General features: G+C 42.6%; 1 protein-coding gene across 3 annotated transcripts in view; it reads right to left on the bottom strand.

The window, feature by feature from the left end:
• The window catches only part of ETV6 (ETS variant transcription factor 6), a 143848-nt gene that overhangs the window by 79647 nt on the left and 43116 nt on the right, over nt 1-21085 (bottom strand). The window contains exon 2 of one of the 3 annotated variants that reach the window (XM_064461665.1): nt 15231-15357. The exons of 1 other annotated variant lie outside the window; for it this stretch is intronic. In XM_064461665.1, coding sequence (XP_064317735.1) covers nt 15231-15357 — 127 coding nt within the window. The remainder of the gene's footprint in view (nt 1-15230; nt 15358-21085) is intronic. One more of the 3 variants, XM_064461672.1, reaches the window with a different exon arrangement.

Here is a 21085-nt window from a genome sequence, read left to right as displayed (position 1 = left end):
GGTTCCTTTTAGAGATCCATTTATACTTTCAGTGCTTAAAACACCTTCCTGCAATGATTTCTTTCATGTAGTGATGCATCCTCATTCTTGTTTCTTTTAGACATGTTGCCCAATGATTTATCTCAGATCTCTGGATTTGCTGTTCTGTGAGGAACTGTGAATAATCATTCCCTGTGCACCTTCTCCCTATCAAGTATGATTTCATAGCCACATGATAACATTCTCCCTTCCAACCCATTCACTTACAAAACTATCTTTACCTCAAACTGCAGAGCCCTATCTCTCCCTTCTAGTGTCCTGGGAACAGGAAAACTGGGGAAGTAGTGTGTTCTGGCTATGTCCCCTATCATATTAAAAATGACTGTGTGGGTGAGACCACCACACCCCGAGTGGGACTGAGTTTGAACAAACTCAAGGTGTTAAGAAACCTCTCTAGAAGTTCATGAGCTTCAATTTCCTAACAATTTTGGTGCAAAATCATTAAATCAATGCAAAGTTGCTAAACAAATTTGAGACTGGTGACTGATCTTTGACAAGTATCTTTGCTTAACTCTATAATCAAAGGACATTTACAGGTTTTACTGTAAAACGTTGAAAAAGTCATGAGCTACTCACTTCAGTAATTGTTTTCTGCTGAACAACCATAACATCCTTCTGGATGAGATTTGCTTATACTGTGGTCCTATATGAATGAGTTGCTGTCTCTCAAGAAAAACTGAGAAAATATTAAAATAAGAATAATATACTTTCATCCAATTCTGAGTGACACTGGGAGCAGTTAATTTAGCAGATGACCATAACTTCAAGTGGTAAAGACACGCTGGGCATTTTATTCATACAGAGAAAGACGATGTCCCTGCTCTTCCAGTTGTCAGGATCTATTAAAGTGCGGCTGTCCTGAGGCTCAAATTATACAAAGTGTATGTGTAATTTAGAGCTGGTTAAGAAACAGGCTTTGTACAACTAACTGTATTTTTACAGCCTTTACACATTGTTGATGTTACATGAACTTATAAAATCATACTGTGAAAATTCTTCAGATTGGGGACCCAGTCAGGATAAAATTATCAGTGTGAGCTACCTTTATTCACAACAGGTTATACCACTCTGATTATTTCAGTTCCCAAACTGGTGCCACGACTGTTCATGGATTAGTCTTCACATTAGTAGTCTTCGGGAAGTGGCCCATGGAGTACACTCAGTAAGAAAGCATTAAATGCAGCTGACTGAGCCCCATCTACAATTTTAAGCCAACTTAGAGATTTCAAACCATACACAATACTGCTGAATCTGTACATGTGATCTGGTAAAAATGGATTGGAAGACCAGTTCAAATTTGGGCCTCTAAGTCTCAAACACAGGCTAACCCTCTGGTGCCTGCTTGATGTGGCAGACACATGGGGAGGATAGCATTGTGAGCCTACTGCACATACGGCACTGAAGGCGCCTTCCACCATCTTCTCAATTTTTTTCTGATCACAGGCAGTAATTTTACAACTTTGCCTAAAAGAAATGGTTGTGACAGGTTGTAAGTGTTAATTAGCTTCAAGAGAAAAAGGAAGAGTAACAGTCCCTGTGCATAAAACCTAAGTACTTGAGAAAGCTTCCTTTCTGCAGGATTTAAATATGTACATGTACACAGAGACACATGATGTGTGTCAGATTTAAAAAAAAAAATCTGAAACTTCCTAGCTTTGAAATAGATTTGTTATTAACTCTTTTCTGAGTTCAAGTGGGTTTTTTGTGTGCACATGTTCTCACTGCAAATGATGGAGCACCAGAAATGCTGTGGGTGAGAATCTACGCTCTCAGGCTTACTCTGGACTAGCTAGATTCTCCCAGAACTCACAAGAAAATCATCATGGAGAACTCACCACAATGCTGCATATCCAACCAATTTGAAAGACGTCTGGATTTACTTCTGGGTGTTCTGTTGAACTGAATCAGACGCCAAACTTTCTGAGATTCAGCCATCGTTACTGCACACACTGATAATGGTGTGGCAGGAGGCCAAGAACAAATACTGACTCCTTTAATAGCGCAGCTGCTTCAGGTCTGCCCATCACAAACACAGTTCATCTCGCTGTCACCTGTTACCTTTGCTGTCACCCCCAGTTCCTCTGTTTTTCATTCTGCATGATTTTAAAACTGAGAGAGGGTGTATAAATTGTAGGACTGTAAATGTTCCAGCTCTTACAGACATTGAGTGCTATCCCTTGTTTCTATTTTCTAAGCTCCAATGCTTCAATCCTGCACCAAGCCTCAAACTTCTACTGCATGTGACCCATTCACCACTACTCCACACCGTGCATTGCATCCCTGAGAAAACACAAAGTGGAAGTAAAGAATGACTCCTGTGATTTGGTTACGCACACTTTCAACAAGTGAAAACCACCAAGCAAGCTGTAGAACAGTGACGAAACAAGTCTAGTGTATTTAATAACAATATTTGTCACCACTGCTCATAGTATTTAGAGAGCAGTAAAAAAAACCAAATACCCCTAATAAAAAGATCAAGGTGCCTTAAACAATTACACACCCAGCAACACAGTAATGACTACCCAGAGTAATGCAGCTAAAAGCCCAGAGGTAATAAGACTACTAAGGAAGTTTCCAAGGAAGCGAGATACAAAGAAGTATGACACAGAAAAAAAAAAAGGGGAACAAAGAAGTATCTGTGTACAGAGGGTTTTTCTGACAAAATGCCTTCACTGAAGCACGGAGAGGAAGCGAAAGCCAGCAAGAAGGTTAAAAACTGAAGGAGGCAGATTGCTTGGAAGAAATCAGTACGAAAGAGAGAATAGGAAGGAGGAACTTATATAGATAAAGGGAGATTTCCCCCAGTAGGAAATACACAAGGACCCACTCAAGCGGCAGAACTGAAATGAGTAACTGGTTTGTGGACCGGCAGGGACTGGGGCTACTTCCTTCTGCACTACAGAGAAGGAGGAAGTAGAAAGGGAGAAATTCTCAGTATTGCATAAAACCAAAGAGGCACAGTCGTTCCTTCATCTCTCTTCCCCCAAACATTGGCCAAAGAAGTAGAAGCACAGCGCACACATTCTGGATAAAACCATGGCAGCTGCTGAAATCAGTGAGACGACTCCTGTTCGTTTCAGCAGGTCCAGAAGGTCACTTTTTTCACACTGCAAGCATCTATTAAGCTGGCTCAATAAACCATTTCTGGTTCAGCCCCAACATTTCCACCTAGGACTTGTGCAATTTTACTTGTGAGGGTTGATCCCCCGCTGTGCTTTTTGAACCCTCCTTTGCCACCACTATTTTTGTTAGTGCCCAGGGTGGAAGAACGACGAGCTCTGGAGTCTGTGTGGAGGGAGGGTTTAAACATCACAGAATCTCTCTGCTGGCTTGCGTTGATGGAAATGTTCTTTAAAGCTTAGCATCAAAGCATTCACTTTATAAGCTGCAAGCCTTGGTTCTTGTGCCAGCAGCAACTTCTCCCCATAATTAATTAATACCGTATTAATTGTGCATGTTCCACAGGCCTGTTGAGGAGGTGTGGCAAGGCCTGCACCCACAGATCAACCTCCCAGTGCAGCCAAGAGAGGAGCACAGGAGGGAGAAGGTAAAACCCCTTCAGATACCTGCAAAGGAAAACAGAGTACAAGCAATGTGTTCAGCAGCTACACTACCAACATCTGAGGGGTGCGCACAGAGCCCTGCATGGTGTTTCAGCAAACAACGAACGATGCACGCAAGGAGGGATTCCACCAGCTGCACCCTTGTGCAATCTGTTCAGCTCTGGGCCAGCTGGGAGCACAACCAGCAGGCCAAGAGGAGGGGCTCACAGCAGCTGAGTGCCCTTGCGGATAGGATTTGGCCATAAGTCATAAGATCCTGTGAAATCGCTGGAAGGGGAATGGGGGAAGAGGAAGAGTATGAAGGAAAGAGAGATTATTCAACCTCCTCTTTGCTCTGCTGGGCCTCAACTCTCTGTTGACTCCTGGCACTAAGAAAGTTGCACCCTCACCCTTCCAGGGTTTTTGGCCATGGTAAAACTGGCACCGTGCACAGAAGAGAGCCCACCGTGGGCACCTCACACACACACCCCCGCCCCAGCAAAACCAGGGAGAGCACTCACAACAGGAACAAGTGAGAAAAGAGGATGCCCCAGCCACTAACAGCCCCTGTGAAGAAGCCCGTCCCCAGATGTGCCTCGGGATTTGGCTGGAGACACCTGCCCATCAGCAGCCACGCAGGACATGCCAGCCTGCAAGCAGACCCACAGACACTTCCCTGCTGTGGGACAGAAACCAAGATCTAACTAAGGTCTATGTGCTGATCAAGATTATTTAAGACGCAGACTCATCCTCTATAAAATAATCAAGCTAGTGGATGCGTATATATTTTCAATTGTAATCTGAATGACAGGTACCACTGGCCTGAAATCTAACCTGCAAAGACATTTTTACACTAACTCTTGCACCCAATTTATTAATCTCTATAAATTTTTGTGTAGGTAAACAATTTTGTTTTCCTGAAGGTACTGTGTGTTTCATGTTGTTAAAAGAAAAAAGAAAAGCAAGACTGGCAATGGAAAATTTTAGCAAGAGTCCAAAGTGAAAGTCATGAAATTAAAAATACATGAAACAGAACCATAAAAAGGCGGGAGATTATGCAGAAAATTCAGATGGTTTATAAACTAACTGCATAAAATTGTCCCAGCAAGTTACTTTAAGAAAAAAGGGAATTTATGTCTAACTATTAATTTGCTACAGCACGTCCATAGTAAACATGAAAAAATGCAGTTGAAGATCATGCTACTTATTCTGAGATGACAAGGCACCTTAACAAACTATATATAGAAAGAGAAGCACTAAAATACAAGCAGGTAGCAAACACATTATGAATTCTTCTTAAAGCAGGTAATGCTTTTCCCCTCATGAGGAAGGCAAAATGCAATTTATGTTTGCCATATAAAAAGGTGGGCTTTTTTCTTCTACAGTGATGTGAAAAGGATGAGCAGAAATGAAGAGACATCTAAACTTTATGTAATTAAATGTACAGATGCAGATTAAAAATCTTAATTTGTTGCTCTGGAGAGCCAATGGGTGCCAAACCTAAGACTCTCATCCTACACTGTCCCTTTCTTTCAACTGTTTGAAAGAAAGGCTAAATAAATCTCCCTACATTTTTAAAAAATAAAAAGGAAGCTATTTATAGCTGCATTTATTGAAGCTGTTTCCTTATCAGGAAGTATGTAGCTGGGAATTACTGACTGCCTACATCGGAAATTCTTTCAGGGATACAAAAACCCAAAAAGGAAATTTCCCTTCAAAAATATTCTGTGGTTTTTTGCTGCTAGTGGGTTTAAAATAAAATGTCAGTGCCCTGACCAGGTCACAGCCCCTTCGGGAGGTTTGTTCTGCAAACAAGAAGCTTTAAGACACCTGAGGGAAACATAAAAAAAATGTTTCTGGAGAACTGAAAGAGGGAGAATGCTGAGAACATATTAATAAGTTAACAAAATAAACCTTTTTGCAGGATGCTGAGATAGTGCAATTTCATTGCCAGTATTGCAGTATTTTCCTCTGAAATGAGCATGTTCCTAGAGCTTATCCTTACCAGAAAGCATTTGCAAAATTTATCACTCTGGCAAAGAGCTGACTCTCACGGTGCTGACTACAACTGGTTTGTTCAGACCAGGTCTTCACTGTGGTCTGTACAGTTGTCAGACCCTCCAGACTGAACTCCTGTCACCAAGTTCACTGCTTCCTCCTCCACCCACAGGGCATGCCCAGTGGTGCACAGTTAAAAAGTCAGTGAAACTATAGAAACTACTGCTCTTCCTTTGAGAAGGGAGTATGTGATGCCAAAAGCCTGTATCAGGATACCATCGCTTCTGCACGTCACAGCACCACGACAGGGCAAAGACCATGTAGGACATGGGTAGAACATTGCTTGCCCACAGGAAATAGGTCCAGTTTTTTGCAGCACATGCAATCCAGTGCTACAAGTAACTCTGGGACTTCGGTAGTGAAATTCCAGCTACAAGGATGCATCCAGTAAACTCTCAGATAGGAAGACTTGCACTGTCCCCAGAGCAACCCCCATGACACTGAGAATTTTGCCACAGAAGTCCCTCATCCTACCTCTCCACTGATTGCAGAACATGCCATACTATGCCTGTGGACTCTAAATGCAGGAAGGATATGTTGGTTAATCATTAGAGATGTTAATTTCATTTGAACTTGTCACGGTATAATTTAACATTTTCATTTTCTGGTCTGTATAATTGCCATAGAGCTACTTAACCCTGCTGCCAGTGCAGAATGGACACTTTCTGTGGGATATAAAAGTATGTGGAGATCAAAACCAGACAGTCATATGCAGTAAATAAAGCAGGGTGCTTAGGGCTGTTCCGAGGGTATGATTTTTATGCGTACTCATAAACAAAGATTTGGAGCTGAGCAGGTATCCCAATACTTTGACTCTAGAAAGCCAATCAACGGTGACTGTATTAACTCACAACATCAACCATATGCTTATTAAATATACTAATAACTCCTAAGTTCCTGAACAAAGACCACTGCTACATTAATAGCAGTGTGCTGGTCCTGCATGAAACAAAGTTTACAGGAGGAACAAACACATTCAAACTTACTCATTCCATAAAACACAGCCAGCACACAAGCATCCCCAACAGTGGAATGGCTGATGCACAAGTGCTTTTCCCTCCCAGGTTTCTTTGGAAGAATGATCTTGAGAAGAGGCTCTTGGCTGAGGTGTTGGATTTGGCCTCCAAATCTGAATGTAACCATTTTACCAAAAATTTATTCAACAAACTTACAAAACATTTAGTGCTCCAGCAGTAAAATTGGGAGTTGTAAAATGGATGTAAACCCTCTTTAATGGAGATTCTGTCAGGCTGTATTTGGGAAGAATCACAAGGAGTGTCAGCATAGGGGAGAGAAGACACACAAGCATAGCAAGAAGGAAATACAGCCTCTCAGAAAGGACATAAAATAATTGCTTTCTCTGTGTGTGTGTGTGTGTGTGTGTGTGTATACACATGTTCTATTACATTAATCCCTGGTACCCTGAAGCTGCAGCAGGCTTCTCCTTACACACTACATGCTCCTCTAAATTGCTGGACAGTGGTGCTCTCTTCCAATATTCAGAGGCTCAGCTCTGTTTTTTATTAGGGGAGTGGACATCGCATGCATGCTATGTTGTTTCCGCAGGGTTTTCTACCACACTTATCTTTTGTTGCAAGGCGCTCACCACACAATGGTTTGTTATTGTGGAGTTGTTAGTCATGGCTTACACACAGTTTCTCTTCTGTGTTTTCTTTAATTGTAAGGCTATTTATGAACACTGGGTTCTTTAAATTAAATTTCTTTAAAAAAAGAACATGGAAGCATTTATAACATAACACAAATGAAAACTTACACAGACATTTGGGACGGAAAGAGAAAAGCAAGCTAATTTTAGGTTCACTAATCTTGACAGCATCCCTTTAAGACAAAACTAAAAATGCTTCAAACACAGCAATACCATAAATGTCCTGCTGCTTTTCCTTCTTATTCCTCCACACACTTTCCAGGGGAATTCCACAAGGGAATGGCTTGAATCCCAGATTAAAGCGACATGGCTCCCTTTCTCCTCTGAATAGAGGTGAGTCTGCGTTTTGAAGATTTAAAATCCTGAAGTGCAGCTTTCCAGGAGGGTAAAAGACTGGCTTAGCACTACTGGGACTCCCACACTGCAGGCTCTGCATACCCTGAAGCACAGGTGTCTCACTCTCCCACCTCAGGACTGCTTTTCAAGTTCCCACTGGGGCAGGAAGGGTCTCAGCCCTCCACACACTTCCACTGAGGACTGTCGGTGCAGGAAACCGCTGCATTAACTCTGTCTGGGTAACAACCAGGTACAGTAAAAAAAAAGACAAAACAAAAAAACCACACCCCCACATTTGACTATAAATTACTCTTTCAAGGAGCAGATACCAGCTCACAGCACTGGCCTTTACAACAAGTTTTTTCGCACTTAGCCTGGATGCCTCTGCCAGAGTCACCAGCCAGCAGTAAGGAGCTAACAGACTTAGGGTTCAACTCGCCAGCGGTTTGCATCAAGGGTGACAGCTAAATTGCCTCTGAGTCACACTGATGCTAACCCCATAACAAGGGGCTCAGTTTCCCATGGGTGATGAACAAAGACCATGCCAGAAAATGTAAAGCAGGATTTTCCTGATCCAAAAGCCACAACTTTCCCAGCTAGGTCAGTAATGAGGTTTCCCTCTCCCCAGTGCAACATATTCTGGATAGAGGTCTCTGAAGTAAAACAGCTGCATCTATACTGTGCCCAGCCATGGTGCAAGAGTAAACCTGAGACTGGGTTTCCCATCCATCCAAATTACCTGCCTGTATCATCACTTCGAATTTGGCCTGCGATTCACTAAGAAACACCCAGGAGACAGGCTGGAGTAGGTAAGTTAAATTCAAAGGAGCACCTGAGGCTGCCTGTAGAAGAGGCCACCCTTAGGTAGGAGGCAGGCTAAACGACATCTCCCTTGCTTGTGATTTTCATCCTGTTTGCCTAACGTAACAACTGGGTGTAACTCACACCCATGAAGGAGGCAGGCACAGTCACTTCACTAGGGCTGACCAAAGTAATGGTCACTGAGGGTGACAGGACGGCTGGCTGGGATTTCCACAGTCTGTCAATAGATTATTATGAGTTATAAATTGAAAGACCAGGAGGCACTGCTGAAGAGGAAGCAGATGGGCCCTGCCCTGCATAGCTCATAATATAAACATGCAAGAAAAGCCCAAAGTGGAAGAAGATGCAACATCAAGAAGATTAAATACTGCAGACAGTCAGGTGGTAGCAAGCATGGCCACTGTCCTGGCCTAATTCTTTTTTTTTTTTCTTTTTGTGGTGGGTTGGGATTGGTTAGGAAAGGACTAGCTACCCAGAAAGAGAATGAAGTATAAGCTGAAAAGATTAGGAGAAAAGGCAAGCATATAAAGCACAGTAAGAGGGAGGAACGAAGCTTAAGTGGCCATAATGTCAGAGAGAAGCAAAGAGGGGGCTGGAAGAAGCCAATCATGTGAGAAAGAGGCCAGTCCAAACCCTGTTAAAATCAGTGGGAATTTAAGTGCTCATTTCAGTGGGACCAGGATTGGTCTCAGAGTCATTAATTTGACATTCTGGCCACCTCTCACAGTCCCTTTGTCTTATGCAGCTTTTATTTTATTTTCCCTGTATGTGCGTCAGTCAGTTTTGTTCCACAAAGATCCTTCCAAAGCAAATATTTTTATTGCTTGCTGCTCTAAATGTGGCTTAGGGTAAAGGGCTTTTTTTCCCATCTCACTACATACTTTCTGTTCAATGCATTGAATATTCTAGCAACTAAATAACAATATGCTTAATGCTTCGAAGTGGCTTTCCAGCTGCTAGCCAAAATTGCAGAATAATTAACAGGTGCCAAAGGATTAATAAAAGGAGTAGCATAATTAATAGACACTATACAGAAAAAAAAAAATGGATCCTTGGCAACCCTGACAGTGTTGTTGTTTCCTCCTCCTTCTCTTAATTGTTTCCTGCATTCCTTAAAATAAAGAAAAAAAAAGAAAACTGGTGCCCATAAAACACAAATGATGCATATAAGCAACAATGTGTGATCAGGAAAAAGAAACTCACAATAAACTGCTTTAGGTCTGATAAATGCCTTAGTTTAAAAAACCTGCCCAACTGAGAGCCCAACTGCCTGGCCTGCCCTACTACTTGTGCCCACACTTGGGGGTTAAACAGAGGGCTTTTTTGCAGAATGTGGTACCCCTAGGGTCGCAAAGATGTCAAGCTAATACACAGCCACTGGACTGGTCTCCACCAAATCAGAAAAATACCAATATAAATTGGCATGCAGAAAGATTCCTATGAAAAACTCACCAAAACCATAAAGCCTTTAACATAATCATTGCAGAAAACTAAATAAATTTCCCTTCTGTCCTCCCTAATGAAGGCAGTAGAACAGTAACTACAAGGGACACAAATACAGAAATAAAAAACATTATTTCGTTAGCTGTATGTGAACAGGTCTGGATACTCTGAAGTTCATCAAAATCAACCGTAGTCTGGAACATATCGCACACTGAAAAACCAAAGACCAGAACCCAAGACTACACTGAAAACAAAAAGTACTCAAAGGATTTTACAAATAGATCCTTAGCTTTCCCCACCACTGCAACCCCCAAAAAGCAAGTGCAGTCAAGATAACACCACCGCAGGCCTGATGTAAAAGTTCTCCCATACGAGGTGATGCAGGTATCCTGACATCTAGAGTGTGTCATTTTACTCTGAACATCAGTGCAGGCTGTTGGGGGTTCAACAGGAAAAAAAAAGCAAGAAAAATTAGTTGTTGCCAAGATTACTTCATGTATACAGAAAAGTATGTGCAGTGTGCCTTGCTATGACAATGAGCTGCAGGCATATGAAGGAAGGAACACTAAAGAAAGAAGAGTAACTACCTTAGAGGAAGAAATGAATTCTTTTTCATGCTTGTATCAATAGAAAACACTAAAATCTTTGCCCATGAGGTCCATCTCCCGAAACAAACACACACATTCCCAAGGGAAGATGCCCTACAGAGATAAAAATCAAACTGTACAAATTGACAAATGTGCAAGGGGGAATGCTGCTGCACAGGATCAGGGCACGCAACAAGTCCTTCTTCAGCACTGATATTTCTGTGTCTCTTGTTGAAGTAGTTTTATGTTGAAGGAGACAAAGAAAACCATGAAGATTTTGGCACATGTTTACAGTTGCTGTTGTAGAAGGCAAGCCACCTTATTTTCATCTTGCATATTACAAAAAAGGAAAAAGCTATTTTCCCTGTGATTCAGAGCATATTAATAGACACAGGGAAGGGTTCTTACATTCATCTCTTAAATGGAGTATCCTCTATCCAGTTCCAAGAACTTTTTACCACAAGGTATTGGCCATAGCACAAAATGAGTAACTAATGACACTGTACCAGACAAAGATTGGGGGGGAGGGGGAAGAACTTTCTCTCCGTTGTAATATGGAATAAGGTTCCTCAGAGACTTTCAGGACTTCTACCTACCTTAGCATTCTTCATTATCATTATCACAATATCTGGGGAGTGACTGTATTAATTTTCACACCTTTTAAGAGTCTTTACACTCACAGGTTTTTGCATTTTACAGCAGGGAAACTAAAACAAGATGTCCAAGGTCACCAAGGGCAGAGCCTTGGGTGGGAGTTGAACTTGTTTCTCTTGAATCCTCAGTAAACACGTCCATTTTCCAAACAATCCCTCTATCTGACATTAATGCAGTCTAGCAGAGATCAGATATGCTGCAAAGCTACCACAGAATATGCACTAGAGACAAAGAGCGAACTGGAGATCACCGTACTTTCTGACTACATACCTAAAATAGAAGACAACATATTCTCCAGCTCCTTGCTGCTACTCTGTTTACAGTGCCCCCAATATTCAGCTACTAGGTAAGAAGTGGAGTTAGGCAAACAAGTATGTTTAAGAGTATGGGTCAAAAGTCCCTTACAGAGAAGTACAGCATCAAAGAAAGGTGTGTATTACCAGAAAATTATTCTCACTCTCCCAGAGCTTTAAAGTTAAGACTGAATACATTGTACTTCTAACCTATAGGAATACAGTAGGCTGGGAAGAAAGCAGATAATTAAAACAAGAAAGGCTGTGTGAGAAAGGGAAAGTGCCTCCACATCACCATCAGGAAAAGGGGTTTCTGCATGTTTCTAGCTGTGTTGATGACAGAGAAGGAGTCCTCCCCTGCATGATTGTAGTAAAGACAGATCCGCATTCCACCCTTCTAAACTTTGCACTTCTCCCTTTTCCAGTCTTTGGATCAAATCAGCTCAGCACAGCTGAGACCCATTTGCTCACCAAACAGTGAGAAATAATTTATTGCACCAAAGGAAATTGCTCTACTAATTGTCCTGATACTATTGGCTGTTAACGCCTTCAGAGTGCTCTTAAACATTAGAAACAGTGAAATTTCACTAATAGGAAGGCATAAAACACTGTCTGAACCCACAGAGTGCACTTCATATTCCATCTGAAACATTTGTCTCTAGTTCTGCCTTTGTATGGTCCAACTGCTGTTTTCAGCTGCACCTGTAGCATAGCTCTTGAACTTGCAAGCTGGCAGACATGACGATGTATGGGTTAGGACTGAACTCTGCCTTTATTTTGGTAAATGCCATCAGAATGCCATGGAAACAGAGAATGACTGGAGGCCTGACAAGCTACCAGCTCTGCGTGTAACTGGAGAAACTTACCATAGCTCCCTGTTGCACTGGAATGAGTGAGGGTTCAGACAAGTTATTACGCTTCACCTCATCAACAAAAACAATAATAGGGCTGGAACCAAACAAAACCTCAGACCTAGATAGCCCTCAGACTTTGTGGATCTGAACCCGATCTTCACACACAGTACCACAGCCTGAACTAGAAATGGGCTACTTCACCTGACTTCTAAGGCAGTTTGGATTTAGGACCAAAGCTGTCTTCTCAGACACATCTTTTAAAAAAATAAAATATAATATAAGAATACATCTATATATAGAGAGAGGAGTCCATGCAGGAATTGCAAAATCCCATGTTAATACCTCTTAAACCTCATGACCTAAGATCCAAAAGGCACTTAGTTATTTCTAATACCTGGTATTAGGAAGACTACTCCTGAAATATGATCTTCAGTTCTGCTGTCCTCACTTTAAGAAGGATAGCTGAAGAGGGAAAACAGTTCACAGAGACAATGCAAACAGAATTATGAGATCTGGAAGCTTTACAGGAAGACTGACAGCCTTAAGAACCTCTCTCCCTATCCAGTTTAGCCACGAAAAGGTTAAGAAGTGACTTTATCTAAAAGCACCTATATCAGTAGTCGTCTTTTGACAATATTTAGCAGGAAAGGAGATAATGAGATCTAATAGTTGGAAACTGAAGCTTGACTAATTCAAACTATAAATAGGGCACTTAAAAAAAAGCAAATAAGGAGGATAATTAAGCATCGAAAGAACATGTAGAGAACTTATATCCTCCCCATCACCAAAGTCTTTACATGAAGAGCAGAACTCTTTCTGCATCACATGCTGTAGCTCAGTTACTGGACCTAAACACGGGAGTTACTGAGTTAAGTTCTGTAACTCAAGTTATATCAGAGATCATTTTAGGAATTCATAGTGGTCCCTTCTGGCCTAGCTATGTACCTATATACTTTAAACAGTGGTTCTAGCAGTGTTTGGGTCAGTTGGTTGGTGACAGTGTTTAGGTTAAAACTGACTGCATACTGAGCTACAAAATACTATACTACCAGGGACTAGAACTAGTAAGGCTACGTAAATGTGCTCCATGTTGTTTATGACCTGAGACACTAACTTTGTGGAAGACTATTCCACAGATATTTAATGATTAATCATCTGTGTTTTTACACTACAAGTCAGATTTATGTGGAAACACTAATGGGAAAGAAGCCTCCTTGCAAGTTTAAAAATGTGCCAATCAAAAGATAAGAAAATCCAAAACAAAAATCAAGGTGAAAGGCTAGATCACACCTAAAAATATTGGATAAAAAGTTTTCACTGAGAGGAAGCTTCACTAGACCTAGCACACTGGCTAGCTGATGGGAAGGAAGCAGGTAGTAAACAGTGCCCCACCACTTCCAGTATCAAGGGTCTCTGCCTTCCTGCCTTATGCATCTGTCAGACCCAGTGGGGAAGGCAGTAAGTAACTGGAAAACCAGCCATGATCCTGGCTGTGGAGACGACAGCGGCTCCCACAGCAGAAGTAAATAGTACCAACTACTGCAATGAGGTTAAAAAAGAAAAAAAAAAAAATCACACCTCAGGGATTAAAAGCCACAGTGGGGAAAAGAACTGCTGGAGAACAACTGCTTCTGTGCTGGTTTCTTTGTATCTAAGTTTTGGGCAAAGCATAGAAATGCCCTGTAAGTGTGGCACCAAGTCCTCCTGGGGCTGGGAAAACAGGCCAGCAGCCACACACACGGGCAAGCAGGGCTTGGGAGCTTGGGGATACTCAGGCTGCAACCAGATGGTCAGAAATGCTGCAACACCAGCTCCCATTCCATCAGAAAGCACAGAAAAGGTACCACCTCAGCTACACTACAGCACATGCGGAAGAGAGTAAGAGGCAGCTGCAGATGAAAACAGGACTGTGGAGAATGCAGCGTGGGCAACAAGCAACCTTGGAGCAGTGCAACTTGGTGGCCAGCAAGTGAGTGAGCACAGGATTACAGAAGCACTGGGAGCACAGTTTCCAGCCAGAAGTGTGCCTGGAAGACAAGCTGAGGACAGGAATGAGAATCTCTTGTAATAAACACGGGCTTTTTTTCCCTCCCTCCGAAATCCCAAACCTATTTGTCAGATGACAACACACAAAGTTATGTTTGCTCCTGGCCCTGTTACTTGTTGTCACTCAAGTACCCCTGGAATGTACGCCTGACAAAAGTTTACTTAAAACCTCTCAATTTACTTCAGAACTGCTTCCCCTCCAAAAAGGAAAATTCCACTCTTCCTTGTCCCCATCATATCTCACTAATTCACCTCTCGCTGGCCAACAGCCCTTGGCCTTTCCTATTCCTCAAACATTAAATCATCTCAGCAAGGAAGCGCCTGTCCCTTGCCTTGCCCCCAGCTCCAGTTTTTGTTCCAATGTCAGTGATATGCCCTTCCTCCTGTGCAGCATCCTTTTGTGCACAGCTAAGCTCATTCTTCCTCTTTTCCCACTGCCTCAGTCAGCACACAAGCTGTAGTAGAGAGCCTGGGCACCAGGAGTATTTGAGACCCATAACAACCTGAAAATACCCACAGTACAAATGCACCCCACTTGCCACAGTTTGTGAAACTCTGACCTTGAGCTGCAGAACGTTGCTGAGCAATTCCTATACCATGGAAGGAAACATAGCACTTCCCATCAAAAGAAAACCTCCACATTTGTGCCTGTCATGAGAACTAAGCCAAATCCTTGACAGGGGATGCAGGAGATATAACGTACTGTATTTAAGAGTAATTTCCTTTGGTTAAAAAGAATATTTAAAAAACCAAACCAACTAAAGATTTAAAAAAAAGTCTAAAACCAGGAGGCTTCCCCACTGTCTTCCATAAAAATAGAAACACCTTCTCACCCCACCCCGCACCCTCCTCAATCCAAGAATGTAAGAAGCCTCCACGCTGACACTCACGCAGGTGTGCCGGCAGTCTGATCGTGTCTTCCTCCATCCTGATCGCTCGAGGCACTGGGACATGTAGTGGTGACGAAGTGTAATTTGGTACCGGGCTCACTGGAGGTGTGTACGAAATTCTTTCCTGCTGTTAAAAAGAAAGTGGGGGTGGGGGAGGGAGAGAGAAAGAGAGAGGACAACGTGAACTTTGGAAGAGAGGTGTGAAACCGAGGCAGGGGAGGGGGAAGTGGGTGGAAGGAAGGAAGCATGTGTGCGTGGTGGGAGCGAGCAGCACTAGAGATGCATCTGGCTGCCCAGGGAGCCACGGAGCTTGCAGCCTGTCCGCTTGCGGGCAAGCGCTGCGTGGGTGGCGTGCTGCCCAGCGCTGCAGCCAGGGGACAAACAGTTCTTAGGGTGACAGGTTTAATTTTCAAACAGTCCACGAAGTTTCCAAGGGTCTTCTCAGAAATTTGCTGAGGGTGGAAAGGGAAGTGACACACAAGTGGGGAGACCGAGGTTTTTTATGTTGGTGAAAATCTGACAGCAACTCCATGATACGTGCATACATATCGTTACAAAAAGTGCCAAAACCACTTATGTTAACAAATCAGTCATTATCTGAGCACATTTATTATTATTACTCCTTCATAGCATTTTAAAGGACAGCAAGCAACTAGTTTTGCCTTTGCTGCTGAAAACTATATTAATAAAAACTACTCTATTTACCATTGACTAATGTAGTACTTTTTTTTTCTTGCCTGAAGTAATTACTAGCACTTTCTGTGAAGTAGTTTAACTTGCAACCAAATAAGTAAGACAGCATACAGAATGCAGCTATGCAAGGACAGTCAAATAGAGTTAAGGGCAATTTGTGAATGTTACATTAATTTCATAATTGTTCACTGGTAGGTTTTTATTTCTGAAAATGTCTGCCAAGAAATTTAAGACTGAAATTTCTTCTGATCTGATAGGAAAATTCTTCCATATTCTAAGCTGTACTCCAATCACAGCACAAATTATACCCTCTGTAAATAAACAGCCACAATTTTACAGGAGCATAAAAAAACGTCATTAGCATATGCTTTCTGGAAGACAATGCATATTATTCCCCAAAACCATGCTGCTGACATTTAATGATGGCAGTACAAACAGCGTGGGTTTACATCCACATACATACAGAAGCAAAAGGAGCTACCTTCATTTCTGAGCAGCTGCAGGAGAGTTCATGTGCAGCTCCCCACCCTAACCCCGATCTCTGGCAAATGCAAAAGACAAACTTGGTGCTGGAGCAAGAGAAGGTAATTACGTCCATTATGAACCACCACATTATTGCAGCCACATGGCAGGGAACTAGACTGAGGCTGACAGAGGCACCTGCAGAACCTAACATTAGCACCCTCACCACCAGCAAAGGGAAGAAGAGATTTGTTCAACATGAGTAAATAACTGAATTTACCAAAGCAGAAAACTCTTCATGCAGACTACATGACAAGTCCAAAAAGAAACAGGACACGGAGCAACTAGAAAGTCTTGCATGTCTCAGCCACCACTTCAAAGCAAGCCAAGCTCATTCTGGCACAAGGTGCTGCTATCAGCTTGCTGCTCAGTCGCTTACACAGAACCAGAAGTTTTGCCTCAACGTCCGGAGTCCCACCACTATACCATAGCCGCCACTGCTGACCCGCCATGGCAGAGAAGACTGACAACGTGGAGAATAAATGATCCACCTCAACACTAACTGTTTTGGGTTTAGATGGAGTGGGAAGAAAGGCCTGGTTCACTCCACCACCACCTCGTTATTTCTGCAAGTACAGGGTCCATGGCTTTCAGCTCAGTACTTTTTAATCAGAAATTGTTCAATCTTATATTCCAGTCTCCCACAAAGTCCTTAAACACCCTACTGTGTCCATACAGTTTCTTTCCCCTCATCACTGTCCAGGCAGCAGCAATCCATTAGCTCATATGAATTTAGTTTTTCTTAGTTAACACACAGCGATGTGCACTGAGATGTTGTGAAAGACACCTGTGGAGCTACCAAACATGATTCTGCTTTCAACTTATGCAACTCCTTCCTTGACCCGAAGCAGCTGACTCTATGCTTCATGCTCCCGCGAGGTGTGGCTAACTGTGCCCATTCTGCACTCTTGCTGCCCATTTGCGCCTTCTCACTACTGGTGCACATACCACTGATTTGCAATGAGACCAGCCACTTCCTAGAATTTCCTGCTGCGATCCACAGCTCAGATAATCGAACCACACTGCAGCTGCTCGTTTTGTTTATTGAATGAGATATTTATAAAAAGAGGAACACTTCTGCAACATAGCCACACAGATGCCTGCCTCTGCAAACAGGCACTAGACGATAGATGGGAGACCTGAAGTCCTTTTCCTCCCTCCCAAAGAACGCAGGATACAGTCCAACCTCAGGTCACATTTCATGCTTTCAGAAATAGTGAATCACTGCTACAAAGACCAGGGCTAAGTGGCTTCAAAGGGCCTTCTCACTAGCCAACAGCAGGAAGAAAGTGCAAGCAGAAGATAAAATTAAATCCAGAACCCCATGCACCTCCCTCAACACCCAGGAGGTGCTGTATCAAACTAAGACATTATACTTCCAATACCTGCTGTCTTTCTCTGCGCACCGATCAACCTCCTAAAGGCATACAGTAACTTGATTTATGCCAAGACAGCTTCATTAAGATTTACTGTTATAAATACATACACTTTATTAATTATTTCCAGGTATTCGTAAGAACAGGACAGTAAAAACCAAAAAGCAGCTGTGGAAATGCACGGTTACTTTTTCCACACACCTTGAGATGACCACAGTAATGTGTGAATTGGTAATATTTGCAGAACACATTTTACAAGATACAAAGGGGAGTTAGCTATCTGACTCTTATTAGTGCCTTTGAGATGTCCTCTCTTACTAATCCTGCATTTTTCTTCCAGCACCTTTAACCCAAATATCAAAGCGATTTACAGACATTAGGTAAGTCTTTTTTTTCATTAGACACACGGACAACCTGAGTTACAGAAAGAGCAAAGCTCAAATGAGCTAAGTAATTTCAGAGTTAGGCTGTCTTGAAAAAGGACAGCATGCACCTCTCAAGGGCAATACATTTAACAAGCACATCCTGAAAGAGTAGCCTTTGTAACTGTCCTGGCCACATTTCCAAAAGGTGTGGAATGGTAATGTCACAAGGAGGTCAAGGCACTGGGCTTGTGGAAAATGAGCTTCATCCCTGTTTGCAGCATGAGTCAGTAACATGACTGGAAGCAGAATTGCAAATATCAGTCCAGTTCTGCAACCAACTGTAGCACTGTGCTTCAGCCACACGCAATGCCTGGTCTACACAGACACATGAATGCACAAGGTCATATTTGCTCCTCCAGCCTTTTTGAGGCTTTTTGGAGTCACACTTCCAGGAGGTACCTGTTGGGCTTACACCACTGAGAAGAGATTTGCTTTAATCTTCACAACTCCAGAACTGCCTAGGGCTTCTCTCTATGGGATTCATCAAACAAAAACATGGCTGGTATCTCATGCTACTAAAGCTATGCAACTAGATACTCCACTACTAGGAATTCTTCTGAAAGAGATTCCTAACCAGTCACTTTAATATTTCCCTTTGCATTAAGGCCAAGAATAGATGGTTCAATGGTAGGGTTGTTCAAGCAATACCTTGGGAGGAAGGATAGGTAGCGCTGGTAGGAGCACCAGCATGAACCTTGTGTGTACTTGAGCAAACAGCCTTGCTGCAGCTTAGTCTACTGGTAAAAGGGAACATATCGATACATGTTTGGTGTCCTTTGAAATTACTGTTGATGAGTGCTAGGAAAGAGCTAGAAATGAGCATTACCACATTCCAGATTCGCTGCCTGCCAGGGAACTCTATGAACGTTTAAACCCACAAGTGACTAAACGCTCAGCCCCAAACAACTGCCATCTACAAGCAACTTCAAAATAGCAGCTCCCTAGTATTTTGCCAGTACCCACAATGAGGTCAACAAAACAGCTGGCATACTGCTTGCTGTCCTCGTTTTTTAAATGCTTCTTCAGCTCACGGTGAGTCAGGAAAGTTTCACCATGAAGCTTCACCTTGACTACAATAACCGAAGAGATGCATTAAGTCAACCTTTACAGAGACCCTCCTTGGGGTTTACTCTAGTAGTGGCTGGTGCTCCAACAGTGCCACCTAGACAACCATCCAGGTCTGCTTAGACTGGGGCATGCTTTCACCTGTCCAATTTAGCACAGACAGATTGAAATACATGGTTAAGAATCAAGACAAGCTATGGTTTTGTTCTTTGTACTAGAAAAGTACAAAAACCTAAATATCCAGGTGCTGAGAAAACCTTAGACTGAATCATCCTCTCTAAAAAAGGAAGGTAACTCAAAAGCTATATTGATCATGGCTACCTAGGAGTGTATGTAACAGCTGACTAGACTCCTATAGCCATGAAAGCATACACTGATTTCACTTTGAAGAATTGGGGTAGATCCTTTACACACAAAATCCACCTGAACAGTTAGAAAATTCTGTCAGGAACACAAATTCGTATTGCTGAAATAACAATATTTTTTAAATGTCAAAATCACAAAATTAAATTTGTAGTCCCTCTTTTAAAAAAGTCTAGCAGTTAAGGATGAGTGAGGCTCCAAGTAAAAAGAGCTTCATGTTTTTGCTAAAATTATACCCTTCTAAACTCCAAAGCAGCAGCCTTCATCATGAATGTTCTCCAGCTTGCAGTCTGACAGTCTTTTCTTTACTAACTCTATTCAGATGGCAGGTGCAAAGAACATACATGTTTCTGCAGAAATGAAAATAAAATATGTAAGAAAGTAAGAAAGCATGATATGCTATGCAAGCCCTCATGTTGTCCCAATGACATGACTGCTTGTATAGGATAGTTGTATAGGATGGTATACTAAAATGACTTCTTTTAACTGGTAAAGCAAAGAAACACGTTAACTATGCAGGAGTTTTCAGGAAACCAGAATGGCCAACATGGTCTGCAAATACCCTACACTGGACATAAAAGGCCTTATCACTGTGGAAAAACCTACTCTTATATTGCACATAATGATACTCTACAGGGCGAAGTTAACCTAGAGTGAAAGGTGACATGCACTTGCCCCCCAGGCTGCTGGTGTACATGTGTCACTCAGTGCCTGTCTTGTTGCATTTGCAGTTCATCTTTGCTTCTTCAAACAGCCCAGTCTTCCCCTGCTCCCCAGAGAAGCCAGCGTTACTGCAAGGTAGAGATATAGGGATTTGTGCTGGTAACCATCAGGGAGCCAACAAAAGTAAAAAGGAAGAAAGTTACCTGTCCTGTCCTCAGAGGTCATCCTTGCTTACTCGCAGAACAGTGGTAGCGGGATGCTGCTTTAAGGGAAGCTTCCATCTCCCTGGGTATCATCCCATCATCCTGCTCCAACTCCTCACCTATGGGACGTGCACTCAGAGGGCAGCACTAGCAGGTGTGCAGATGTTCTGGTGCTCTCTTAGATTCCTGGGGAAGCCCTAGGCTGAAAAACCCTTGAGTAACTTGCTTTGTGCAAATCCAGGTTTGAAATGTATGGTTGTAGCTCTCAGGACTGTAAACGCTGGTGTTCTGGACACAACACTATGTACTCCAAATCACAGAGGATGTTCAGCTGTGCAAGGACACAGGACCAGGGCTGCTATCTCTTTCAGCAAGCACAGAGGCAGGGGAAGTGGAAAGACAAACCAAGGGACCAAGGAACAGGGGGGAGGCTGGAGGGGGTGGGGTGGGGCTGGTTTTGCTACTGTGGATCCTCCTAGGAGTAGGTGCCTGGGTACAGTAGAGGGGAAAAATGGCCTTAGAGAAAAGGGCTGTTGCGGGGAATG

The sequence above is a fragment of the Phalacrocorax carbo genome, chromosome 1, assembly GCF_963921805.1.
Source record: "Phalacrocorax carbo chromosome 1, bPhaCar2.1, whole genome shotgun sequence".
NCBI lineage: Eukaryota > Metazoa > Chordata > Aves > Suliformes > Phalacrocoracidae > Phalacrocorax > Phalacrocorax carbo.
Note: the sequence above shows the minus strand (reverse complement) of the source record. Positions and strands in the feature narration are given on the sequence as shown.